At 50.4% G+C, this 23753-nt stretch overlaps 2 protein-coding genes across 2 annotated transcripts in view; one reads left to right on the top strand and one right to left on the bottom strand.

Annotated features, from left to right (window-relative positions):
* Positions 1-1147: 1147 nt before the first annotated feature.
* HRK (harakiri, BCL2 interacting protein) lies at positions 1148-23753 on the top strand. Its single transcript, XM_045073565.1, has 2 exons — positions 1148-1647; positions 18928-23753. The coding sequence occupies exon 1, from the start codon at positions 1316-1318 to the stop codon at positions 1589-1591; it is 276 nt and encodes a 91-aa protein (XP_044929500.1). The 5' UTR covers positions 1148-1315; the 3' UTR covers positions 1592-1647; positions 18928-23753.
* Positions 21507-23753, bottom strand: part of RNFT2 (ring finger protein, transmembrane 2) — a 71783-nt gene continuing 69536 nt past the window's right edge. The window contains exon 11 of the mRNA XM_004753309.3: positions 21507-21578. Within this exon, the coding sequence (XP_004753366.1) occupies positions 21546-21578 (33 nt within the window). The 3' untranslated portion in view covers positions 21507-21545. The remainder of the gene's footprint in view (positions 21579-23753) is intronic.

Raw genomic sequence — 23753 nt, 5'->3', positions numbered from 1 at the left:
ACACTGTGGAGCTGGGGTCTGACATCTGACCGTGGGGGGAAGGCCAAGGGGAAATCTGTCCTCGTGACAAATGCAAATCCTAACGATGTTCGACGTTTGTCGTCTTGAGAATGTTTTCCAAGAGACCAGAGGACTCAGGCCTTGGCAGCCCGGGGGAAGGAGACAATCAAACTTTCCACATCAGGTCCCAGACTGGTGGCTTGGAGCCACTTCTGGCTCCTCTAGTTTTCTGAATCCCAAAGTTATCTGAATGCCATTAAATTTAAGATCAGAGAAGGGATCCTTATCTCCCCCCAAACCCCGAGTGTCCCTTGCCCATCTGTAGCTTCACGAAGCAGGGACAACTCCAGCCTTTCCTGTCTAAAGTCCCCTGAGCCCCACCTCCTCGTCGGCCCCTCAGGGTCTCCACTGCGCAATAAATCGGGATCGCCGCTAGAAACTGTAACCCGGCAGGAGAACAATATCCACAAGGAAGCAGACAAAAATAAGTTACCTTCCAGAAAACCCCTTGCGAGAGCCTTTCGGGTGCGCGCCTCTGCGGCTAGGGACCGACCCTTTTAACCCCCCCCCCCCGCCCCGCCTCCATCAAGCGTTCTAGAGGCTCTGGGGGTGCGTTAGGGTCTGGCGGGGAAACCGCGAGTGGGGTGGGGGCGTGTGTCGTTCAAATCCGAAGCCTATAGGTGCCGAGTCAGACCTGAAAGTGGGCAAGTTGGGTTGAATCTGGCTCTCTCATGAGATTTTCAGCCAACCCCCCTCCCCCAAACAAAACAATAGCTTCGGAATATTTTTGAATAATGCAGCCGAATTCGATATGAGCTTCATCCCAAACGCAAACAAGCCTGCTTCCCTCGCCAAATCGGAAGCGGAGCGGAATTCAGGAAAAAGAGAACGAGAAGGCCTGCCCTCGCGCTCTCCGCCTCCGCGGGGGTCCCACGCGACCCCCAAGCCCGGGACCTCGGCGGCGGGGGCCTGGTCGCGTCCCAGCGCGCCGTGCTCCTCCTCTCTCCAACGCGCGCCCTCTCGCTGCCGGCGCCGCTAGGGTTAAAAGTTACCTCTCGGTTTCTTCTGCCTGCAGCCCCCCCCCCGGGGGCCGGATGATGTAACCCCCCTCCCCGCGCCCTCCCCGCCCCCCTCCACCATGTGACACTTTAATTAATAATAGCGCCGTCAGCACAACAAACGCACAACACAAGGAGAAACTTGGTGTCCAGGGGAGGCCCCCGGCGGCTGGAGCGCGGCGGAGGCAGGCGCAGAGGCCGGAGGGAGCGGAGGCGAGGGGCGGCCCGAGCGCGGGGAGGGAGCGAGGCGAGCGGTCATGTGTCCGTGCCCCCTGCACCGCGGCCGCGGGCCCCCGGCGGTGTGCGCCTGCAGCGCGGGCCGCCTGGGTCTGCGCTCGTCCGCCGCGCAGCTCACCGCCGCTCGGCTCAAGGCGCTCGGCGACGAGCTGCACCAGCGCACCATGTGGCGGCGCCGCGCGCGGAGCCGGAGGGCGCCGGCGCCCGGCGCGCTCCCCACCTACTGGCCCTGGCTGTGCGCGGCCGCGCAGGTGGCGGCGCTGGCGGCCTGGCTGCTCGGCAGGCGGAACTTGTAGGAACGCGGGGCTTCTTGGTGGGGCCGGAGCCGAGACCCAGCCGGAGAGAGCAACAGGTACGCGAGCGCGCGCCGGGGCGCGGCGGCTGGGGACTGGTCCTACCCGGCAGGCTAGGAGCGCCAGAGAGACCAAGTTTGCTTTCTCTTCTTCCCATCTCTTTTTTCCCCTGCTCTCTTCTCTCGCCAGCCTTCTCCCCTCCAGCTCCCATCTCTCCTTCTAAGGGTCGGTTCGGTTCTGTCTTCTTTTCTCGACTCCTTAAGCGCATCTCGCCACTCTCCTAGTGGGATGGCTTGGCGGCGGGGACTTTAGCCTCCATAATGCCCACCAGCGCTCAAGTAAACACACAGCGCAAGTAAAAAGTGTGTTTGCAACGAGGACGTAGTTACCCGCCGCGCCAAAGAATTACAGTCTGTCGCGGGTTCAAGGCAAGTCCCCCGTCCTCTTCCAAGCCGTCTGCTGTCCTAAGTCGCCAGTCTCCGAACCCTGTTCTCCTTAAGTGGCACTCCCTCGGTCCTCCCGGTGCGCTTCTCTGGACGCCTCCTCCTCCAGGTTTCCGGTGGAGCTCTTTCCTCTACGGCCCCGCGCACTTTGCAGTTTTTCTCTGCTTTGCCAACTTCTTCGCTCTTTCTGCAACGAGGTGTCCCGTTTAAGGAGCTCGGCTTCCTTTTCACCAGAAGGCTGAAGCTGAGATGGAGAAGGATGCCCCCAAAGTAGGCTGGGATCCGAGGCTGTTAGGGAAACCCCAAAGGGAAGTCTTAATAAAAGAGCATTTATTGAACTCCTTCTGGGTGCTAGGCCGTAAATATTTAGGGAGGGAATGTTTGAAGGCTTGCAGCATGCTAGGCGCGGCGTGCTGGTGGGAGTGGGGAATGAGTGTTGAGCGCCCACTGTTTGGTACCAGTGGGAGAAAGGTACTAAGCATCTTCTGTGCACTAGGCCCTTGGGGCTGGGGAATTTTTGAGCACTAGCTGTGCGCCTAGGGGACCAAACGTGTAAGGGATTGTCTTCTCAGATTCTGGAACAGAGTAGAACTGCGGAGAATGGGGAAGGAGAGAAAATCAGCTTGAGTCCCACCACAGGTGGATCTAGGGCTGGAAGGTGAAGGTCGAAGGTGAGAAAGCCGGCGGCTGGGGGGTGCCACGACCCACAGATGCCCAGCGTTCTGCCCTGGCGGAGCCCTGTCGTGCGCCGACACCCTGAGAAGCTGGCACTGCGCCCGCGGGGAGAGGCGGCAGCCGGAGCGTGGGGGGTGGCAGCGCCCGGGGAGCTGCGGGGGTGCGCAGGGTGTGAGCCGGGAGCGCGGGCGACAGATGTCGCGTGGGCCGGCGCAACCCGGGCGCTGGCGAGGAGAGGTGCGTGCTTCGGGGCGCTCTCTGCCCGGCTCCCGGAGGTCCCATCCGCCACTCCCCATCGGGGGAGAGGGGCTGCCCTCGGGTCGGAAGGGGCCAGGCTGGGGCTGCCAAATCCCCGGGGCAGGAACTATATTTTGGACGGGGCAGGGAGGGGGTCAGGAAAAGGAAGTCCAGAGGAAGACGCGAAGCCCAAAGCCTGGAATTTGGGGAAAGGCGGAAAGAAAGTGGAAGGAGAGGGAAAGAAAAAGCGGGCGGCGAGACCAGGAAAGGGAAGATGGGGGGAGCTGGAGAGTAAGAGAAACTGCCTGGAGAACAAGTTGCAAAAGATAGTGGGAATGTGAATTAGAAGCAGGATGCACGCGAGAAGAACCCAGTAGGAGGGCCAGGCCAGGGCTTCCTGCGGTTTTTGCGGTCCAGGCAGGCTGGGAGAGCGCTCCCTTCCCGGGACCGGGCGGTGCGGCATGCTGGGCGCCCGCCGCTGGGGCTCACTGGCCGAGGGCTCGTCAGGGCTGGGGGTTCTCCAGCGCCGCGGGAGGAGGCTGCCGGCCGGGAGGGGGCGGGAGACCTCGGGTAGGGCTCGCGGGGAGGACCCGGGGTGCCTCTCCGCGCCCGGGGCCGGGGGAGGAGCGGGGAGGCAGGGATTCTACGCGGGCAGGGGAGGGGTCCGATGGCAGTTTGGCTGGGCGGCGTCGCCAGGTAATTGGTCATTGTCGGCGTAGGGTTTATGACCCCCTCCTCACTTCGCTTCTGCCCCAGAGTTCCGGGCTGCTTCTGGACTCCAGGCCACTCCTGGGTTCCTCTTCCTCCCGCCTGATGTCCCCTGCAACCACACCCTCCAGAGTTCTCCCTCCTCGGGTGCCCTAACCCCAGGAAGCCCGGCTCAGCTTTCCTGCAGCGCCGCGCCTCACTCCCTGGGGACACCGATCGATTTGTGGACCACCCGATTCCTGAGCTTCCATCCGGGGGTTCGCCGGCCTTGGGCTCCCAACCTCGGTCCCTATGCCAGAAACTCGAGTTCTTTTCCCGCCGCCTACTGCCTACAGCTCGGGCCTTGCGAGTGCGTTTGACTTAATTGGGGGGAACCCAGGTTTCCCCTAGGCTCTCCCGAAACTTAGGAAGAAGTGAAAGAAAATCCACTGGAGAAAGACAGTTTGTTGAGTTCCATGTGTGGTCCTCTCCACCCTTCCTATCCTAGAGAAGTGAGAATTCTTGTAGGAAACCTTCAGTATTCCGGGGCCGGGGGCGCTGAGTCAGCCAAATAGGGCAGGAAATTCTTCTCTTAGGCCTTAAGGGTGAGCTTGGCCATGTGGACAACAGTGTCAACAAACTTGTCCTGAGCCTCATCTGTGAGCCAGCAATGCATCTTTCAGAAGTCATCATTAACTAAACACACACACACCTGTTACTAACTGTTCCCCATATTTTAAGTGGGGGACAATAATAGTACTTTATGGCAAAGGTGTTGTCACGAGAGTGAAATGAATTCACATCCAGAGCGTTCTAGAACAGTGCCAAATGCACAAGAAGCAGATACAAATGTGACCTATCATGCTTATGATTGTGCATTTAATAGTTTCCTTTCCCAGAGCACTGTTGGGGGGGCAGTTCCCCACCATCCCTACATGTCTTCTTGGGGAATCAGGGCCAGCCCGGCCAGGGTGGCACAGTGGGAAAGCATGACTTTAGGAATCAGATGGGACTGGATTTAAGTCCCAGCCTAGAAACTTGCGGGCAATGTGACCTTGGGTAAGAACCATAACCTTTCTGAGCCTAAACTGGAGCTGTACCTCTTCTAGGATTGTTGGAAGCCTGATCGGAGAGCATCCATTTAAAGTGCCCAGTGCAGTGCCTGGCACTTAGCTCACCCATCAGAGGCTGTTACGAAATGGATAATGCCATTCTTATTATTTCAAAGAGGAAACTGAGGCAGAGAGGGTTCACTTGCGTCCCAAAGGACTGGTGGCAACATCAGAAATTGGGGCACACAGCCCCTCCCAGATGACTTGGGGGGTGCAGGGGAGGAGGAGACTCAGGACAGCAAGCAGAGGGGGTGATGAGCTGTGAATTCTTGCACTAGCGAGATTCCCTTTCTGCGAGAGCCTCAGGGGAGGCTCCTTGGAGGCAGAGGAGGCCAAGAGGAAGATGGGTGTGATTTAACCCGTCACTGAGCAGCAAAGATGCAGGAGAGGGAACAAAAGATGCTTTCTGGTGAGCACTGGCTGGCAGGGGCGGGGAGAGGGAGAACTGTGCCTTGGGAGGGGGCAGGGAGGGAAAGAGAATACAGCCAGGGAATCTGGCTGGGAGAAAGGGGCACTGGTGGACAGAATCTTGCCTTGGGACCAAGAAGAAGGGGAGGAAGAGGACTCTGCAGGCCCAGGAGGCGACAAGGAAGACAGCGGGCCAGCAGCAGCCTGCTTTAATGAATTAATGAAGGCCTGGCCTGCCGGCCAGACATGCTAACTGGTTCTTGGCAGGTACTTAGGGGACTAAGTAGTTAAACCCGGAGGCTCATCCCTCTAGCCTCCCACCCAGCCTACTGCACCCCTGCCAGGATTACTTCTAGAGCCTGAAAGCCTAGACCAGGGGAGGGAGCAATCCAAAAGGAAGGAGACAGCTGTTGGGGAGGTACCCCCCGGGAAGGGGCCAGATGTGCAGGACCTTGGCAGCCTGCCCACCACATGGTCCCTGTCTGGAGTCACCCGCTTGCCTAGCAAGAGGCCAGGGCACAAGTGACTGAGCTGTCAGTGTAAAAACAGCTGCACCCGGGGATAATTAAATACACCCCCAGATGTGGGCTGCGTGGATTTGGCAACCTCTGGTTTTTGACAGGCAGCTTTTCAGACCTATACTGGGGGGAAGAGGGGGGATGTGGGGGCTTCTGTTTTCCCTCTGGTCACCAGTGTTAAGTGTGATAGGATTTCATGGGAACAATGGAATGCCCCACCGTGTGTGACTTGCTTGTCGCATAGTAGGTGTGCAATGATTATGTAATGGATAGATGTATCAGTCAGAAACTATGCAAGATAGGTAACCCCAAATTCAGCTTCTTTCACTTACTCAATAATCGCTTTGGAGGACCTACTAGGTGAAGGGCACTGTGGTGGTCACAGGAAGGACCATGACATAGAAGGCCCTGCCCTCGTGTACATTTTAGTGGGAAAAGACCGATGATAAGTTAATACAGACTGTTCTGGTTACTATTGCTCTGTAACTAGTTACTCCAAATCCTCATGGCCTAAAACAATTGTCTGATTATGCTTACACATTCTGTGCATTAGGGATTCGGACATGGCATAGGGGTGACCTGTCTCTGCTCCAGGCTGGGTGGGGGCTGGAATCATGCTGGGCATGGGGAGGAGGGCGTGGGGAATTGGCATTCATTTCCTCTGTGGCCCAGGCTTTTCCACAACATGGCGGCCTCACCGTGGTTAGATTCTGACCTGGTGACAAAGAGCCCCAAGACCAAGCTTCCAGGGGACAAAGGTGGAAGCCACTTGGCCTCTTCTGACCCGGCTTCAGAAGTCGTTTAGGTTAGAAAGAAGTCACCAACCGGCGCATGTTCCAGGGGAATGGAATGAAGACATCTCCCTGGGAGCCAGTGGCAAGGTTCTGGCATAGCACGTGGGATAGGAGATAATGTGGCCATTTTTGGATCACACAATCTGACACAAAGATAATTTCAGGAAGTGCCAAGGACTCTGAAGGTATTCCAGGAAGGCAGTGTAATAGAGAGCCCAGGGGACTCCTCACCTACATGAGTGGTTAGGGATGGGTACTTTCAGGAGGAGCCAGGGGACCCGTGACTTGATTGACAAGAAGGAGCTGGTCGTGAAGGCTTGCAAGAAGGGCGTTCTGGGGGACATATAGGAAGACCAGTGGTCTGGGAGGTGAGATTTTGCTCCGTGTGTCTGAGTAAGAAAGAAACCCGAGGAGTGTGGCTAAAGCCACATGAACTTGGGGAAGAAGAAGTCTGAGAGGCAGGGAGTGGCTACATGAGGCCGTGGCACAGAGCCCAAGTTGGTTCCAAGTTCAACAGGAAGTAGGGGGTGAGAAAACCAAGCTCAGAGAGGCTTTCATCAGTAACGGGATTCACAAGTGCAGATAGTGAATGAGCAGGTGCTTTGCAGGGGGGAGGGGGAGAATTAGATGTGACACAGTAGGGAGGACTCTGCTCCTTGTCATGTAGTTGCACGATGCACTGAGCACCAGCTACGAGCCGGGTGCTGGGATGCAGGGAAATAGGGATGAACTAGTCCCAGCTCCCGGCTCAGAGGCTTCTAGACTTCGGGAGCTGGAGACCCTGGCTCTGACTCTCACCGCAGCCTCTCTGTGCAAATGAACAAGTTCTCCTGCTGCCAGGGTCTGAGAGGTCCCGATTCCTGCACCAGTTCACAGATGCCCAGCCCTCAGGAGCCTCAGAATGTTGTGGATGTTGGCTGGATTTCTAGCACTTTAAGAAATGTCACCATTCAACTTAGCCTCATCTCCCTGTCTCTTTCCTGCCCTAAACTGTTGTCCTGCTATGGGAGGGGGTGTCTCTGTTTTAACTCTGTCAGTGAGATGCATTCTTTTATTACTGCTAAATGCCCAGGGAAGGAGAAATCTCCTTTACCTTCCCGTGGGGAGAAAATTGGCTGCCCCCACAGAGTGTTGCCATCCTGGACCTTTGTTCTGCAGACCACAGACTTGGGCAAGATGGAATTAAATTGCATTGGGAAAATTTATGGGACACACCCCCCTTTTTAAATAGCTTTTTCTTGATTGCAAACAATATTACAATTTCCTTATTAAATATTTGGAAAATGCTGAATAAAAGACAATTTGTGAATTGTTTTTTATCTTACTACTCACTATGAACATTTTGAGAGGCTTCTTTCCATTTTCAAAAATGGACTGATGGGAGCTTTAACAAATGGAATGACTCGCTCTAGATATTTATTCTCTATAGCCTGACTTCTCCTTTTCAGCACAGACATTTCTCCACTCATTGTGATATTTTCTATGACACCCTTAGAGGTTGCTCGCTATTTCATTATTTGGCTGTTCCAACATTTACCTTCCCAATCCACTACTGCTGGACATTTAGATCATTTCCAACATGAAGAGGAACGTCTTTGTGTATAACTCTGAGAACATCATGGACGATTTTCTGGTGTGTGTGGTTTTTTGTTTTTTGGGTTTTTTTTTTTTAGATTTTATTTATTTTTTTGAGTGGGGACACGAGTCGGGGTGCAGACGGCAAAGCAGGTTTCCCGCTGAGCAGGGAACCCGATACAGAGCTCGGTCCCAGGACCCTGGGATCCTGACCTGAGCCGAAGGCAGAGGCTTAACCCACTGAGCCACCCAAGTGCCCCCATGGATGATTTTCTTAAAAATGCCTCCAAGTGGAACTTTGCTATCAAAGCATATGTGAACATTCTTTCATTGTAACCGTTGTCTAAAGGGCATAAAATGTAGTAAAGGTCCAGAAGGGCTTTCTGGATAAACGCTGCCCCTCATTCCCATATCTCAGTCATGTCACTGACTTCTGGAGTCGGATGTTATCATCCTCAGCTCAATCTGTGGTATTTTGTGGGGAATGTTCTTTGTGGAACATACCTCTGGCTATTCCTGGAGGGCCTGGGAATGCAGAGGACTCCTTGCACACCTATCCCGATGTCGGGGAGGAACTCCAAGTCCGAGCAATATTACTAAGAGCTTGGAGAATCTTCCCTGACTGCCGGCCTCTGCCTATCACCATGGTACAGCCAGGCACCGTGTACATCTGACATTCTTCAACCTAGCACATGGTACTTAATAAATCCTGAAGGATGCTAACCTACTGAAGACAGGGAAACTTAGCTTTGGAGGTAGGGGGTAGTCTTCAAAGTGTGGGAATATGTCAGGGGCAACGGGATGGATTTAAGAAGAGGTACTGCTTTCAAAGACAGCCCGGATTTAAAATGTTTTAGGCGGCACATCATGGGGCCTAAGTCTTGATTCTGAAATTTTAACCATTGGTCACTGTCATATTCACCTGCATTTTATGTGGAGGCAGGACAGCTTGGTGGAAAGTCACGTGAACTCTGGAGTCAGGCTTTTTCCATCAGGTCCAGATATTTGGCCACCTATCAACTATCCCTTTACCTTCTTCTTCTTCTTCTTCCTTTTTTTTTTTTTTTTTTAAAGATTTTATTTATTTATTTGAGAGAGAGACAGTGAGAGAAAGCATGAGAGGGGAGAAGGTCAGAGAGTAAAGCAGACTCCCCTTGGAGCTGGGAGCCCGATGTGGGACTCAATCCTGGGATTCGATCCTGGGACTCCAGGATCATGACCTGAGCTGAAGGCAGTTGCTTAACCAACTGAGCCACCCAGGCGCCCTGTCCCTTTACCTTCTGAGCAATGTGGGACATGTCACTGATGCTCAGAAAATGGTAGAAAATGATAAATGGGAGTCCGGGATATGTGTTATTATTTGAGATCAAATTTAGTCTGTGGGTCTGTACTCATAGTGCGGTGGGAACTCATAGGGGACTTTTTAGAGCCTTTTGTTTAAAGCAGTTACCAGTGTTGTGTCCCCTACTTTGTGGCTCACCAGCAGCCTGCTTAAGCCACTGACCTCCAGGACGGGACTTCCCAACCTGGGTGACACTGGCTTCCAGGTCCCATGATGGTGCCAATCATGTTTCCTTTGCCCATCACTATAGCCCAGCCTGGGAATGGTGACTAGCATAGGGCAGGCATCCAGTAACTATGAATGAATGAATGAATGAATAATGAATGAATAGATAAATGAATGAATTCGAGGGAAGCCTCAAGAAATTTGGAACCCCCCCCCAAAATTACACATAAAGTTGGTTGATGTCATACTCCCGTATTTCTCCCTCCTTGAGAGAGAAACTAAGGTTTTGATCCAATCCTCAAAACATCTATGACCCAAAAGGTCACCATTCTAGAGATATAGCCAGGGCTAGAGAGGACTTGAGAGACCACCTAACCCAACTCCCTTAGTTTCCAGACAGTGAAACTGAAGCACAGAGATAGATATTGAGGGTTAAGATGAAGTGGCCTTCAATGCCAGTGACTCTATCTAAGGGTATCCCAGTGTCTGGGCAATGGTTCCAACCTGGTGGTCTCCTGGCTAAATCTGGCCTGCAGCTGGGTTTTGTTCGGCTCCTGTGTCTCTCCCCGCTGCACTGAAAAATCATGTACTTTCTTAAAGAAGCCTGAATTTCCAGTTTTTCTCGAACAAATGGAAAGATCTGACAAGATCTGTATTCCCATGGATGAGTATCAGAAGCCCCTTTAGATGGTACACAGACTTTCTTGCTCACCCTGACCTCTTCTGGGCACACGTCACTGGATCCATGCGTATATATAAATTTGCAACCCCTGCTTTAGGGGACCACTTTGTCAGACATCCCTTGATGTACACGCACACCCACATACACACATACCCTATTTTAAATAAGTGAGATCATCTGTCCATGTTGTTCTGTAATATGCTTTTTCTCCACTAAAAATAGATTGCTGATCTCTTCCCATGTCAACAAAGAAAGGTTTCATCATCCTTTTTAATGGCTGCATGGTGTTCCACTGTTGGACAAACTATGATTCACTTATCTGTTCCCCTCTCCAGGGACATTTATGCTGTTTCACATTTGGTGGTAGTATAAACAAGGTATATTCTTGTTTGGGCAATTTTGTGAAGAAAAAATAAGTGAAGTTCCTAGCAGTGATATTATTGGGTCAAAAATGCATGTTATAACATGGGGGTACAGCCAGCAAGACTACTGTAGAAAGGGTCTGCCCATTTGACTTGGTGTCAGTTCTCTGCTGCCTTGCTGCCTCCCAACCCTCAGTGCGACCCTTCTGGAAGTCCAGTTAGTGTGCACTCAAGGTCCACCTGCTATAATTTCATAGTGGCCAGAAGCTCTCAGTTCTCTGCTCTCTCCTCACAGACTTTACACAATCAGTAGCCACTCACCATAGAACTGATCACTGCTCACTGATAGACTTGGTAACCACTCACTGAGGCACTGATGACCCCTCACTGAGGCATGGATGGCCAGTCACTGAAGCACTGATAACCAGCCACTCATGGAGGCATTGATGAACACCCCCACTGAGGCACTGATGACCTCCCACTGAGGCATTGATGACCACTCACTGAAGAACTGATAACCAAATACTCACTGAAGCAAGGATAACCACTCATTGAACTGCTGATCACCACTCAGTTAGGCACTGACAAGCAACCAGTCATGGAGGCACTGATGACCACTCACTGAGGTACTGATGGACTGCTCAGGTCCTCAGGTACTGCTCAGGTACTGATAACCAACCACTTACTGAAGTACTGATGACCAGTCACTCACGAGGTACTGATGACCACTCACTGAGGTACTGATGACCAACCACTTACTGAGGTACTGATGACCAACCACTTACTGAGGTACTGATGACCATCCACTCACTGCGGCACTGATGACCAACCGCTCACTGAGGCACTGATGACCAACCGCTCACTGAGGCACTGAAGACAAACCACTCACTGCGGCACTGAAGACCAACCGCTCACTGAGGCACTGAAGACCAACCGCTCACTGAGGCACTGATGACCAACCGCTCACTGAGGCACTGAAGACCAACCGCTCACTGAGGCACTGATGACCAACCGCTCACTGAGGCACTGATGACCAACCACTCACTGAGGTACTGATGACCAACCACTCATGGAGGCACTGATGACCGCTCACTGAAGCAAGGATAACCACTCACTGAACTGCTGATCACCACTCACTGAGGCACTGATAACCACTCAGTGAAACGCTGATGACCACTCACTGATAGCCTTGGTAACCACTCACTGAGGCACGGATAACTGTTCACTAATAGCCAGGCACGGGGCACAGGGAGTCGTCCCTTCCCGCAGCTGCCAAATGGCCTCTTCCATTTTCACGTGTCTCAGATCTAGCCTTCTCTCTCTCTTTCGTTCTTTCTTTCTTTCTTTCTTTCTTTCTTTCTTTCTTTCTTTCTTTCTAAGATTTTATTTATTTATTTGACAGAGAGAGAGAGAGATCACAAGTAGGCAGAAAAGCAGGCAGAGAGAGAGAGGAGGAAGCAGGCTCCCTGCTGAGCAGAGAGCCCGATTCGGGGCTTGATCCCAGGACCCTGAGATCATGATCTGAGCTGAAGGCAGAGGCTTAACCCACTGAGCCACCCAGGCACCCCCTTTCTTTTTTAAAAAAGATTTATTTATTGGGGCACCTGGGTGGCTCAGTCAGTTAAGCATCTGCCTTTAGCTCAGGTCATGATCCCAGAGTCTTGGGATCAAGCCCCACAGGCTCCCTGCTCAGTAGGCAGCCTGCTTCTCCCTCTCCCTCGGTCCCTCCTCCCTGCTTGTGCTCTCACTATCTCTCTCAAATGAAAAAATTTTGAAAAAATCTTTTAAAAGATTTATTTATTTATTTGAGAGAGAGAGAGAGAAAGAGCACAAGTGTGAGTGGGGGATGGACAGAGGGAGAGGGAGAGAGAGACTCTCAAGCAAAATCCTAGCTGAGTGCAGAGCCTGACACAGGGCTCAATGCCAGGACCCTGAGCTCACGACCTGAGCTGAAACTGACAGGCAGATTCCCAATGAACTGACCCACCCAGGTGCCCCAGGCTTCTGTTTTTTTGATCCCCTTGCCCTACCTTCTCCTCAGCACCCACCTTCCTAAATGGGAAGCATGAACTACAGAGATGAAGATTGAAGACACAGACCAGAGCAGTGTTCCCTCTAGGAGGATTCAGCACAGACACCTTTGTCCCCAGGATTCTTAGGGGCTAGGACTGACTATTGGTCCCACCTGAACTCCACGGTCAAAATCAGCACCCTGAAGGGGTGCCTGGGTGGCTTAGATGGTTAAGCATCTGCCTTCATCTCAGGTCATGATCTCTGGTCCTGGGATCAAGCCCCACATCGGGCTCCCAGCTCAGTGGGGAGCCTGCTTCTCCCTCTGCCTCTCCCTCTGCTTGTGCTCTGTCTCTCTCTTTCTCGAAAAGAAAAAGAAAAAAAAAAAAAACATCAGCGCCCTGAAACCAAAGATGGAAAGGTGGGGAGATTGCCACCATTATTCGCTTCCTCACAGATTCACTGTCACCCAGCAAGTTGAAATGAGCACCTACTCTGTGCAGGGCATGGTGATGGGCTCGGGGGACATAGGATAAGGGGGAGAGACATGGTGTCTGCAAATGCACAGGAAATATTCTGGGAGGCTTAGGGCTGGAGTGAGGGAGCTTTCCTTTTATTTCTATATCCTTCTCTGCCGTTTGAATTTGTAACTCAACACTTGGGCAAATAGCAAGAGCCAAAAAAGTGGTATTTTCTTAAATTAAATATTGAGACCTCTTAGGAGGGGACCCAAGAGTCCTCATCTCAGATATAGGAAGAAGCTAGTGAGCCTGGGACTTGATCCACGGCTATAGTGGGGCTCACAGTTCACAGCTTCCTGCCTTTGCATGCACAGCAGGGGGACAGCACAGTGGCCCAGGGAGGCAGGACCTGAGGTTCCATGTTTCCCCCTCTGCCCCCACCACACTGGGTGCAGGGTGGAAACAGGGACTTTTTTTTAAAAGGCAAACTTCCATGAATCTCCTCAGCTATGAGCTTTGGTTTTGAGCCAGCATTTGAGAAAGTTTTTTTATGAGCCAAGTTTGAGGAAAAACATTTTAGGGGCAGGATAGTGGCTCAGAGCGGGTAGTGGACTTTGTTTCTTAAAAATACAGCTGACTGGGGAATGTGCACCTCAGTGTTTATAGTAGCAATGTCCACAATAGCCAAACTATGGAAAGAGCCTAGATGTCCATCAACAGATGAATGGATAAAGAAGATGGGGTATATACACACATATATACAATGGAATATTATGCAGCCCTCAAAAATGAAATCTTGTCATTTGCAATGACATGGAGGAACTAGAGGGTATGATGCTAAGTGAAATAAGTCAATCAGAGAAAGATAATTATCATTGTTATTTGATCTCATGTCATATGTTCTCATTGATATGTGGAATTTGAGAAACAAGACAGAGAATCTTAGGGGAAGGGAGGGAAAAATGAAGATGAAATCAGAGAGGGAGACAAACCATAAGAGATTCTTAATCTCAGGAAACAAACTGGGGGTTTCTGTGGGGTTGGGGGAGAGGGATAGGGTGGCTGGGTGATGGACTTGGGGGAGGGTATGTGCCATGGTGAGTGCTGTGAATTGTGTAAGGCTGATGACTCACAGACCTGTACCCCTGAAACAAATAATATATTATATGTTAATTAAAAAAATGCAGCTGACCCTTGAACAACATAGGTTTGAGCTGCATGGGTCCACCTATATGCAGATTTAAAAAAAAATACCGTACAGTACTGTCAATGTTTTTTCAATATGATTTTTTAAATAAAGAGTTTATTTACTTATTTTTTGACAGAGAGAGACACAGTGTGAAAGGAAACATAAGTGGAAGGAGTGGGAACGGGAGAACAGGCCCCCCAGGAGCAGGGAGCCTGATGCGGGGCTCGATCTTAGGACCCTGATATCATGACCTGAGCCGAAATCAGACGCTTAATGACTGAGCCACCCAGGCACCCCATACAATTTTCCTAATTAAATTATATTTCTCTAGCTTACTTTATTGTAAGAATACAGTATATAATACCTATAATGTGCAAAATATATGTTAATTTGACTGTTTATGTTATGAGCAAGGCTTCCTGTCAACAGCAGCTATTAGTAGTTAAGTTTTGGGAGAGTCAAAAGTTACACGGGGTGGGGCATGGGTTTTCCATTGCACGGGGCGTCAGCGCTTCTAACCTTTATGTTGTGCAAGAGTTAACTGTAGTTAGTTGTATTTATTTATTTGTTCATTTTAAATTTGGGGGGAGAGAGCACAAGGGAGCAGGGGGTAAGCAGAGGGAGAGTGAGAATTTTAAGTAGGCTCCACACTCAGCACGAAGCCCGGCGTGCTGCTGATCACAACCTGAGCTGAAACCAAGAGTCGGAGGCTTAACCGACTGAGCCACCCAGGTGCCCCAGTGCTCTTAACCATTACAGTATTTTGCATATCTGTACATCCCTTTATATGGGCATATAGAAATATATAAATATCTGTATGTGTGTATAGACACGCACCCATATACATATATTCATTAAAGGAGAATGGAGTCATGCTGTTTGGCCATTTGCTCTTTTTACTTAAGAGTTGTAGCACACTTAGGGGCACCTGGGTGGCCACCTGGGTGCCTCGGTCAGTTAAGTGTCCGATTCTTGGTTTTGGCTCAGGTCACAAACTCGGGGTTGTGGGACTGAACCCCACGTCAGGCTCTGCGCTCAGCATGGGGTCTGCTTCAGATTGTCTCTCCCTCTCTTGCTCTTTCACTCTCTTTCCAATAGATAGATAGATAGATAAAATCCTAAAAAAAAAAAAAATCATAGCACACTTAGATCTACCTCTTTCTAATAATATGCAGGTACCTCAGTTTATTACTCCGGTCTCCTTCTGGTGGAAATATGGGATGTTTCCAAGCTGCTCCCTTACAGATAAAACTTGGGGGGAACACTCTTGAGCACATTTTGGTGACTACGTCCACGGGTAAGCTCGCTGGCATAGCAGGTCCCATTTAAGATCCCCAGAATCGTATGCACAAGCACCCTCTCCAACTCCGGGCTGTGGTGACGTGGCCTCCATTGGCCTGGCAGAGACAGGCCTCTGATGTCCATCTGTCTCTAGGGACACCAACCATGCAACCAGGCAGGGGCCCTTGTCCAGGGAGCTGCACTGGGAAGCCCTTAGAAACACTCATTCTGGGCTTAATGACTTGCAGGTAGGAAAAGTGAAAATCCTTTGCTGGTCCTACCTAGTTTTGCAAGAACAATTCATTCCTCCCATGGATGGAACTGATCCATGCCATTAAGAGAGAGTTCTCCTCCCTCTCCTGATACCATCCTCGTCTTCCCTTCATCACCAGCAATCAACTGCAGTGTATCTGCGCAGCCTCACTCTGCATAACTTTGGGATGCAGGTCCCTGCTCATCACGGTCCCCGGACTGAGCTGTATGTGTCACTGCCCCTGTGCTTTGCTCCGTTCCTTTCCCCACTTAAATGATCCTTGCTTCTTCCAGTTATTGAAAAAAATATGAATGCGTCCCTTAAAGGCCAAGTTCGAATCTTGGCTCCTCTCTGAAGCTTGCCTAGTGAGCCCGGCCACACCCTGACTTCTGGGCTATCCATACGCCTGTGGACGATGGTCTTCCGCAGTTCTGGCCTCTGGCACGGCACGTCTCCCCGAGGAAGGCTGGAGGCACATTGAGGGCAGGCACTGCGGCCTCATCGAGCGCACAGAAAAATGCTGAGCACAAAGTCAGCAGGCTCCGTAGCACCTAGAGGTGGCTTCTTTCTCTCTCTCCATCCTTCCTTTTTTGTGCGTCATCATCTCAGGCTACTGCTGCCGGGTTCCACTGACTTTTCGAAGATCAGTGTGACTAGGCACTAACAAAGTGAGTTTTTAGGGATTATGAAAGCAGATTTTCGTGAACTAAAAGGACTGTGTTGATCAGCTGTGCTGGTGGATGACTGATTCCTATGAAAACCAAGAGCGACCATGCAGTGATGCAGACTCTCTCACGGGACAGACAGGGAATCGGGGCTTCGGTGGTGGCGGAGGTCTGTGGCCCGGTAGGGTGGGAGCCGGGGAAGTACACACCCTGGTCTCATACCCCAGCAGCGGCTTCTGTTGGCTAGACCCAGCAGGAAAACCGACTGGCGCGGTTCATACAGGTCGATATCCCGGATTCTTTACAACTCAGAAAGTGATCTCCCTCCCACTTTGTGCACGACTTCACTTGATTTGTATGGCTCACATGGCAAGTCGCCGGCAGCCTGCTTTGGACTAACATGCTGTCCTCTGCGAACTTCTAGCCCCTGCTCACTCTCCGGCCTCACCCCTTCCCAGCCCCATGGCCTGGGCTTTGCTGGAGCCTCCTCAAGCACCTTGAGCTCACTGGGATATTCTATCGCTCTGTTCTTGCCCTTGTCCTGCTTCTCCCCTTCCTCCCTGCCACTCCCCCGTCCCCTTACGCTGCTCCCTCTTCCTCGTCCATCTGACATAATTCACCTGCCAGAAAACCCATCCTTTCAAAGTGCACAACTCAATGATTTTTTAAAATTATATTTCCAGAGTTGTGCTAGCCATCCCCATAATCAATGTTAGAGCATTTTCATTTCCCCCACAGAAACCCTGTGTACCCATCAGTGGTGACTCCGCAAGTCCTTCCCCACCCCACAGTGGTGGACAACCACTAATCCACTTCTGTCTCTAAAGACTTGTCTCTTGTGGGTGTGTCACAACCTTGGAATCATACAGTATGTGATCTTTTGTGTCTGGATTCTTTCATTTAGCATAATGACCTCGGTGCTCATCCAGATTGCAGTGTGTCAGTCTCCTTTTCATGGCTGAATAATACTCTATTGCTTGGAAATACTCTGTTTTATTTATCAGTCGTTGGACGTGGGGTCGTTCCCATGGGGTTGTTCCCGTGGGGTCGTTCCCACTGTTTGGCTATTATGGATAATGCTGCTATGAACACTGACATACAAGTTTTTGTGTGAACATATGTTTTTATAAAGATTCTATCTATTATTTGAGAGAAAAAGAGAGAGAACACAAGCAGGGAGGAGAGGGAGAAGCAGGCTCCCCACTGAGCAGGGAGCCCGACATAGGACTTAATCCCAGGATCCTGAGATCATGACCTGAGCCGAAGGCAGACGCTTAACCTACTGAGCTACCCAGGTGTCCCTGAATGTATGTTTTTAAAATAATTTTTTGAAAGATTTTACTTATCTGAGAGAGAGAGAGAGCATGAGCAAGAGGAGGGGCAGAGGGAAAAGCAGACTCCCCGCTGAGCAGGGAGCCTGATGTGGGGCTCGATCCTGGAACTCCAGGATCATGACCCAAGCTGAAGGCAGAAGATCAACCGACTGAGCCACCCAGGCCCCCCTGAATATGTTTTTTTAAAATAATTTTTTGAAAGATTTTATTTAAGAGAGAGTGAGAGAGATCGTAGTAGGGAGAGGGGCAGAGGAAGAGGGAGAAGGAGAAGCAGACTCTCTGCTGAGCAGAGAGCCTGACACAGGGCTCAATCCCAGGACCCCGAGATCATGACCTGAGCGGAAGGCAGTCGCCCAACTGACCTGACTCATCTAGGTGCCCCTGTATGAAAATACGTTTTTCGATTCTCGGGGGTATGTGCTATTTTTTCTGCCCTTCCTGGATGCCTCATCTTATCCTGGCTGATTCCCCGGCATCCCTCAGTCCTCCAGAGGAGTCCGCCTCTTTGTCTCAAGAGCTCTGACTCCCCCTTTCCCTTATGGGGTCCCAGAGTTCACATTTATCCGGACTTCTCTTCACAAGACAATGTCATTGATACCAAGTTCTTCTCATCTCTTTCTCTTGACTTCTGAGCCCCTTACAGGGCAGGAACTATGTCATTGGATCTGTAACTAGCCTGTTCTTGTTATGTTCGGCAGTGAACGAATGAATGAATGAATGGGAGCAGAGGCTGTCCTAGAAGCCTGCCTTGACTATGGATCTGTGAAATAAACAGATGAGTGTCCTGTTCCTGCTTTGGAGGAGCAAAAAGGCAGGGTGGTTTGACATTCTCTCTTTTAATCACAGAAGATGCTTACGTCTGAAAACAGAAATGGGGGCGTGTGCGTACCAATGTTCATTTACAGAAGGCTACTGTGTGGACAGGGCTTTGGCCGGGGTGGAGGTCGGGGTGGGCACTATATCTAGCTTCTGGGGACCCTTTCCTCCAAATCAGAGCTCTGTATCTAGCAGCTCTCTCCCATCCCCCTCCACCTCCCAACATTCGACATTCGGGGCTGGCTGTGCACAGGCTCAAGGCACTGACGTCATCCCCAGCAGCTGTCTGCACGTGCCTACTGACTGAAATACCACTCTTTATTTCTGCAGGTTGGTGAAAACCCTGTGTCCTTGGAGAAAGCTGGTTCCCGTTTTCCTGAGGGGGAGCCCGGAGCTTGAAAGGCCGCGGTTGGCACTTCGAGAAGGAAGTGGAGAGGAGCCTAGAGCCAATAGTAGCAACGCCGAAAGGGACTGGGGAAGCCCTTTGCATATCCAGCTGCAGAAACAGACACCCCGATGCTATTTACATACAGCTCTATATATAAAAAAAGAAAATATTGAATATTACTACTCAGTGCATGTCTTGTCGAGGACGCAAGTCCCCTCCCTTTTCTGCACCTTCCCATGTGGACTTTGATACTTCCATGTCTGGGGCACTGGAAGAGAGATGCCTACTGTGTACCTAGAAAATGTGCAAAGACTGGTGGGAATTAGCTCCAGAGTTGACCAACCACCTGGGGAGGGATGCTGGTGGAGGAGAGGGTAAAATTGCAAAAGGCAAAATAGAAGGAAAAAAGAAAGAAAGTGAGGAAGACGAGGGGCAGTCTGGGAGTCCTTCATTTCCAAAAGTCTTGACAAGTCCTAGTCTCTCTGTACCTGTGTGTAGGTCAATAGCCAGTCCCACTGTCAGAACAAGACAAAAGGGATTTTTTTTTTTTTCCTACCAGTCTGATGTCTCTGGTGCTTCACTTAAATTTTGCTGGTGCTGTGTTCTTGCCGGTGCTGCCATGGCGTTCTGTTGCCAGACTGCAAGGCCAGGGGACGAGAGAGTTCTATTTTGCTGTTTCAAATTCTTTTTTTAAAGGGACAAGTCGCAAAAGTGCCACTTGAGAGTCTCTGCTCTTTCTCTGTGGGGATGAAAAATCCAGAGGTGTTTTGGAGCAAACCCTGGGGTCTGGGAGGGAGGAAGGGAGGGGGAGGTACCGAGTGCTTGCTGGTTACTGAGGTGGAAAGCTGACCTCATATGTGACTTGTTTGCTTTATCCTCTGCCCCTGAGAAAGTACCCTGGGAGTACAGCCCATGGCCTCTCCTACTCCCCAAGGGGATTTCAGGGCTTAGATTTTATGGATTAAAGGGCCAAGAAATGGCTACGTTCTGGTCAAGGGTGATTTATAAGCAAGAGGCACTGGGGGAGGGAGCGGGTCACTTAAATGAAATGCACCAGCATCTCACTGACTGACAGAAGGTCTGATTTTTTTGTTTGATTTCCCCAGGATGAGCTACTATTTTCAGAAGTTTCTAGAAGGGCTAAAAAAAAAAAAAAAAAAAGATGTGTGCTGGACTGAGACTTGGCTGCAAAGACTCTTCAGGGAGCAGTGATTATATTTTGCTTTTATTTTTTGAAAAATGTAAAAGAAAGAAAACCCCAGGTATTACTCCTCTGTGCTGGGTCTTACACAGTGCCGTGTGCAAAGCTGAGATGGTGGGGCACCAGGCTTCAGGGTCAGACTGTCATTCTGCAGGCCACCACCCAGTCCCTATGGGCAGGGGGGTCCACTGGGCTGATTAGCAGACACCCTTGCTGTTCTAAGAAGCCAGCAGAGGGATCAGCCGTTGTTGAGGTTGACATGGGGCTGAATTATTCCCCATAGGCTTTGGTGAAAATTACCAGGTCCTTTAGAATGCAGGACCTTTTAGTGCTGTTGCAAGCTGGGAGCTGTCTTTCTTTCTTTCTTTTATCCAGGCCTTATGTTTTCCTAAATAGACCTTTAAAGACAAATGTGACCCAAAGCTGCTGAAGGTGAGGGCAGCCCCCACCCCCACCCCCAGCCAGCTTGTTGATGGAGAACTTGCTTCCTTTCATTCTGGGGGCCCTCCCCTCCAGTTAATTTTGCAGGGGATGGGTATGTAGGCAGGGTCTGCAGAGAGCAGCAGGCGACATCCCCAGCAAGCCACGAACTTAGAGAAGGCAAATTAATTAGAATGATAGGAAACACAGTCCCCTGTCTCTGTATCGTCCCTTTCCGAGCCAGACGCTAGAGTCTTTCCAGCTCAGCCTATTTTTTGGGGAGGGGGTTTTCATTACTATAATGGTATGTGATCACAGCTCTCTGCTGCCCTGAGGCTGTACCTTCAACACGGCAGTGGGGCCCTGCTGACCATCTAGACACGGGAGAGGGGGAAAGGTCAGAGAAACCCTTTCTCAGCCCTGACTTGCCTACCAGCTTCTGACATTTCTGAGGGAGGATCCAAATCCAAATGCCCAGGTTGGCATTTGGGGCAATTTTGATTTCAATGAAGCCACACCGCTGAGAACTGGGCACCCTTGACCTGATGGAGCTTTACAGCCAAGTCCCTTGTACATATTCTCTTGTATTAATAGAAACTGTGTATTTATCTAATCCTGGCTTTTTCTTGCACATCATTAATTTGAGTGCACTTCTCGACTGCCCCGATTTTTGACAAGGGGTTGTTTTTAATGCTTGTTTTTATATGAGATTTGACTTCTTGATGGACATTTGTATTAGGAAATTGAAGCATGATGTATATGTATATATTGTCCCCACCGTCTCGGAGGCTGCATTACTTGGATTGCATGAGATAGTGGGGTGGTGTTTCTTCTTCTTCTTCTTCTTCTTCTTTTTTTTTTTTTAAATATTTCCACAGTGTGCAAAGTGCTGGCACCATCCCTCCCTCTCTCCCCCGCTTTTCTCTGGCTGCCAAGGAGTCATTGATTTTGATTAGCTTCACTGCAGAGCGTCTGTGAAGAGAGGGAGAGGGAGGGAGGCTTTGAAATAAATTTTAAAAAAGACCTCATATCGGGTTTCAGCAGACAGCAGAGTGTGTGTGTGTGTGTGTGTGTGTGTGTGTGTGTGTGTACATGCGCGCTCGCGTGTGCATGTCCGTGCAAAGCAGAGGGAGGCCTCTGAGATCATTGTTTAGGTAGCTTGCTGCATAATGAGGTGAGGAGGAAACAGAAGGGCCTCCTTCCTGGTGGTGCTGGTTGCTCTCAGAGGGTGGGGGTCCGGGAGCCACAAGGATCGGAGCCTCCTGGGACCTCAACATTCCCCTTCCAAATTAGATCCATTCCCTTCTGGAAGCGCCTCTCCCCATCCCCCAAAAGCAAGTAAGATCTCTTTACCCCATTTCAAAGTTGGGGTTCCATTTCATGATCCTGGTGCAGATGTAGCTGGAATAACAGATTTCTGGGGGGTGGGGGGAGCGCTTTCCCCCCCCCTCTGGCTGCTGTCCATGGTCCTACGCCATAGGCACCTCCCAGAACCCAGTTCCCATTTTGTTTTCCTCTATTTCTTTGGGCTACTGGAGACTTCTTTTCCACTTCTTCCAGTGGTCTCATTTAAGAAATTCTTTTCGATTTTGATGGGAAAAAAGTGGTGATTTAAATAATATTGTCACAGGACCACATGACTTTGGTTTCACAATTTATGTTTCTGATGATGATAAAATATCACTTCCCTTCTTTGGGAAATTGGGGGAATCCAGTTGGTCCTGCACCTTTGGGGACACTGGTTTGCCACTGTGGACTCTTTGAGTGGCCATCTGGTATCAGAAGCTGCGGTGATCAGAACACAGGTTTTGTTCTTCTATGTGGATACCAATTCCTTTTCTAACTCTTTCCTTAAGTCAGCCTGAGCCAAGCAGAGTCGGGAGTTGCTTAGGGGTTAAAGAGGGACAGGCTAGACACCCTGGTCTACTCCCATAGTGATGGAGGATATTGATGTCAGAAGTGTCATTTTAAAGCTTAAAACCAAAAGTTTTGTGGGTTTTTTTTTTAAATATTAATGTTCATTCCATACCTATTTACTGAGCACCTACAATGTGCCAGGTTGCAGAATCCCATCTGGGAAGAAACTTAGGTATGGAGCACCGAGGGGCAGCCCTGCTTGGAACCAGATGACGCTAATTGTCCCTTTCTGGTCTGGTTCATGGTCTTTAACAGATTTGTCAGGTCATCCCTATGACCCCAAGCCTCGCTGGCAGATTGTTCTGTAGTATTGCTATTTACTGAGCACCGCACTATCGTGAAGGCAATTTAAAAGCCTGTGATCTCAACACACTCCCAGTATGAAGAGACTGGTTCTTGCTGCTTCACATGGTAACAAAAACCACCATCGACAGCGCATGCTCACCAGCCCGGAGCCCTGCGCTGAGTGCTTAACACGTGTCCCCTCAGTTATTCCTCATACCCATTTTGGAAAACAGTAGTTATTATTCCCATTTTACAGTTGAGGAAGCTGAGACTCAGACATTTTGCAACTTCGCCTAAGGCTGCACATACAGAGTGAAGTGGCCAAGCCAAGATTTGAACTCAGGTCCGTGTGACCACCCCCCAAACCCATGAGGTAATTCCCTGCTACACTAGATTCCCTCCTGAGCTGCTCCAGGGCACTGCTAGTTCAAGGGCAAGCACAGCCTGGGACCCAGCAGGGAGCAAGGAAGCCTGACTTAGATCCACTGTAAGGAGTGTGTTGGGTTTGAAGACACTCCGGGACAGGGTGGATGGTTTAGGTGGGGATTTTATGTATTTGTTCCCTGCCATTTGTGTCCTTAATTTCTATAAGGTCCCTGGAAGGAGCATCTAGTTTGCAAACAGGGCCTGTTCAACTTACTTCCTAGGACATGGGAAGCTTTTCTTACCTCTCTCCTGTCCCCTCCCTGACCTGAACCCTTAAGTCTTTTGCACTATACGTGCCCAAGAGCCTATGTGTGTATGTGGCAGACACGGTTGTGGGGGTGTTTGGAACCTCACCGAGGCCTCTGGCTCAGCCAGAGAGGCAACAAGCTTGGGAACATTCCGTTCTGGGTTCTAACCTTGCTGGTTTGTTGTGCTCTTTTGTAAGAGGAATTTCGTACCTTGGAGACGCTTTGTACATATTTGTAATGACTTTATTAAAAAACTGGTTGTGTGCTTCCA

The sequence above is a fragment of the Mustela putorius genome, unplaced genomic scaffold (genome assembly GCF_011764305.1).
Source record: "Mustela putorius furo isolate JIRA1106 unplaced genomic scaffold, ASM1176430v1.1 tig00537248_pilon_pilon_pilon, whole genome shotgun sequence".
Classification (NCBI taxonomy): Eukaryota; Metazoa; Chordata; class Mammalia; order Carnivora; family Mustelidae; genus Mustela; species Mustela putorius.
Note: the sequence above shows the minus strand (reverse complement) of the source record. Positions and strands in the feature narration are given on the sequence as shown.

What these genes read in the sequence shown, in the direction of transcription:
- HRK (XM_045073565.1), top strand. Translation starts at nt 1,316, where the DNA reads ATGTGTCCGTGCCCCCTGCACCGCGGCCGCGGGCCCCCGGCGGTGTGC.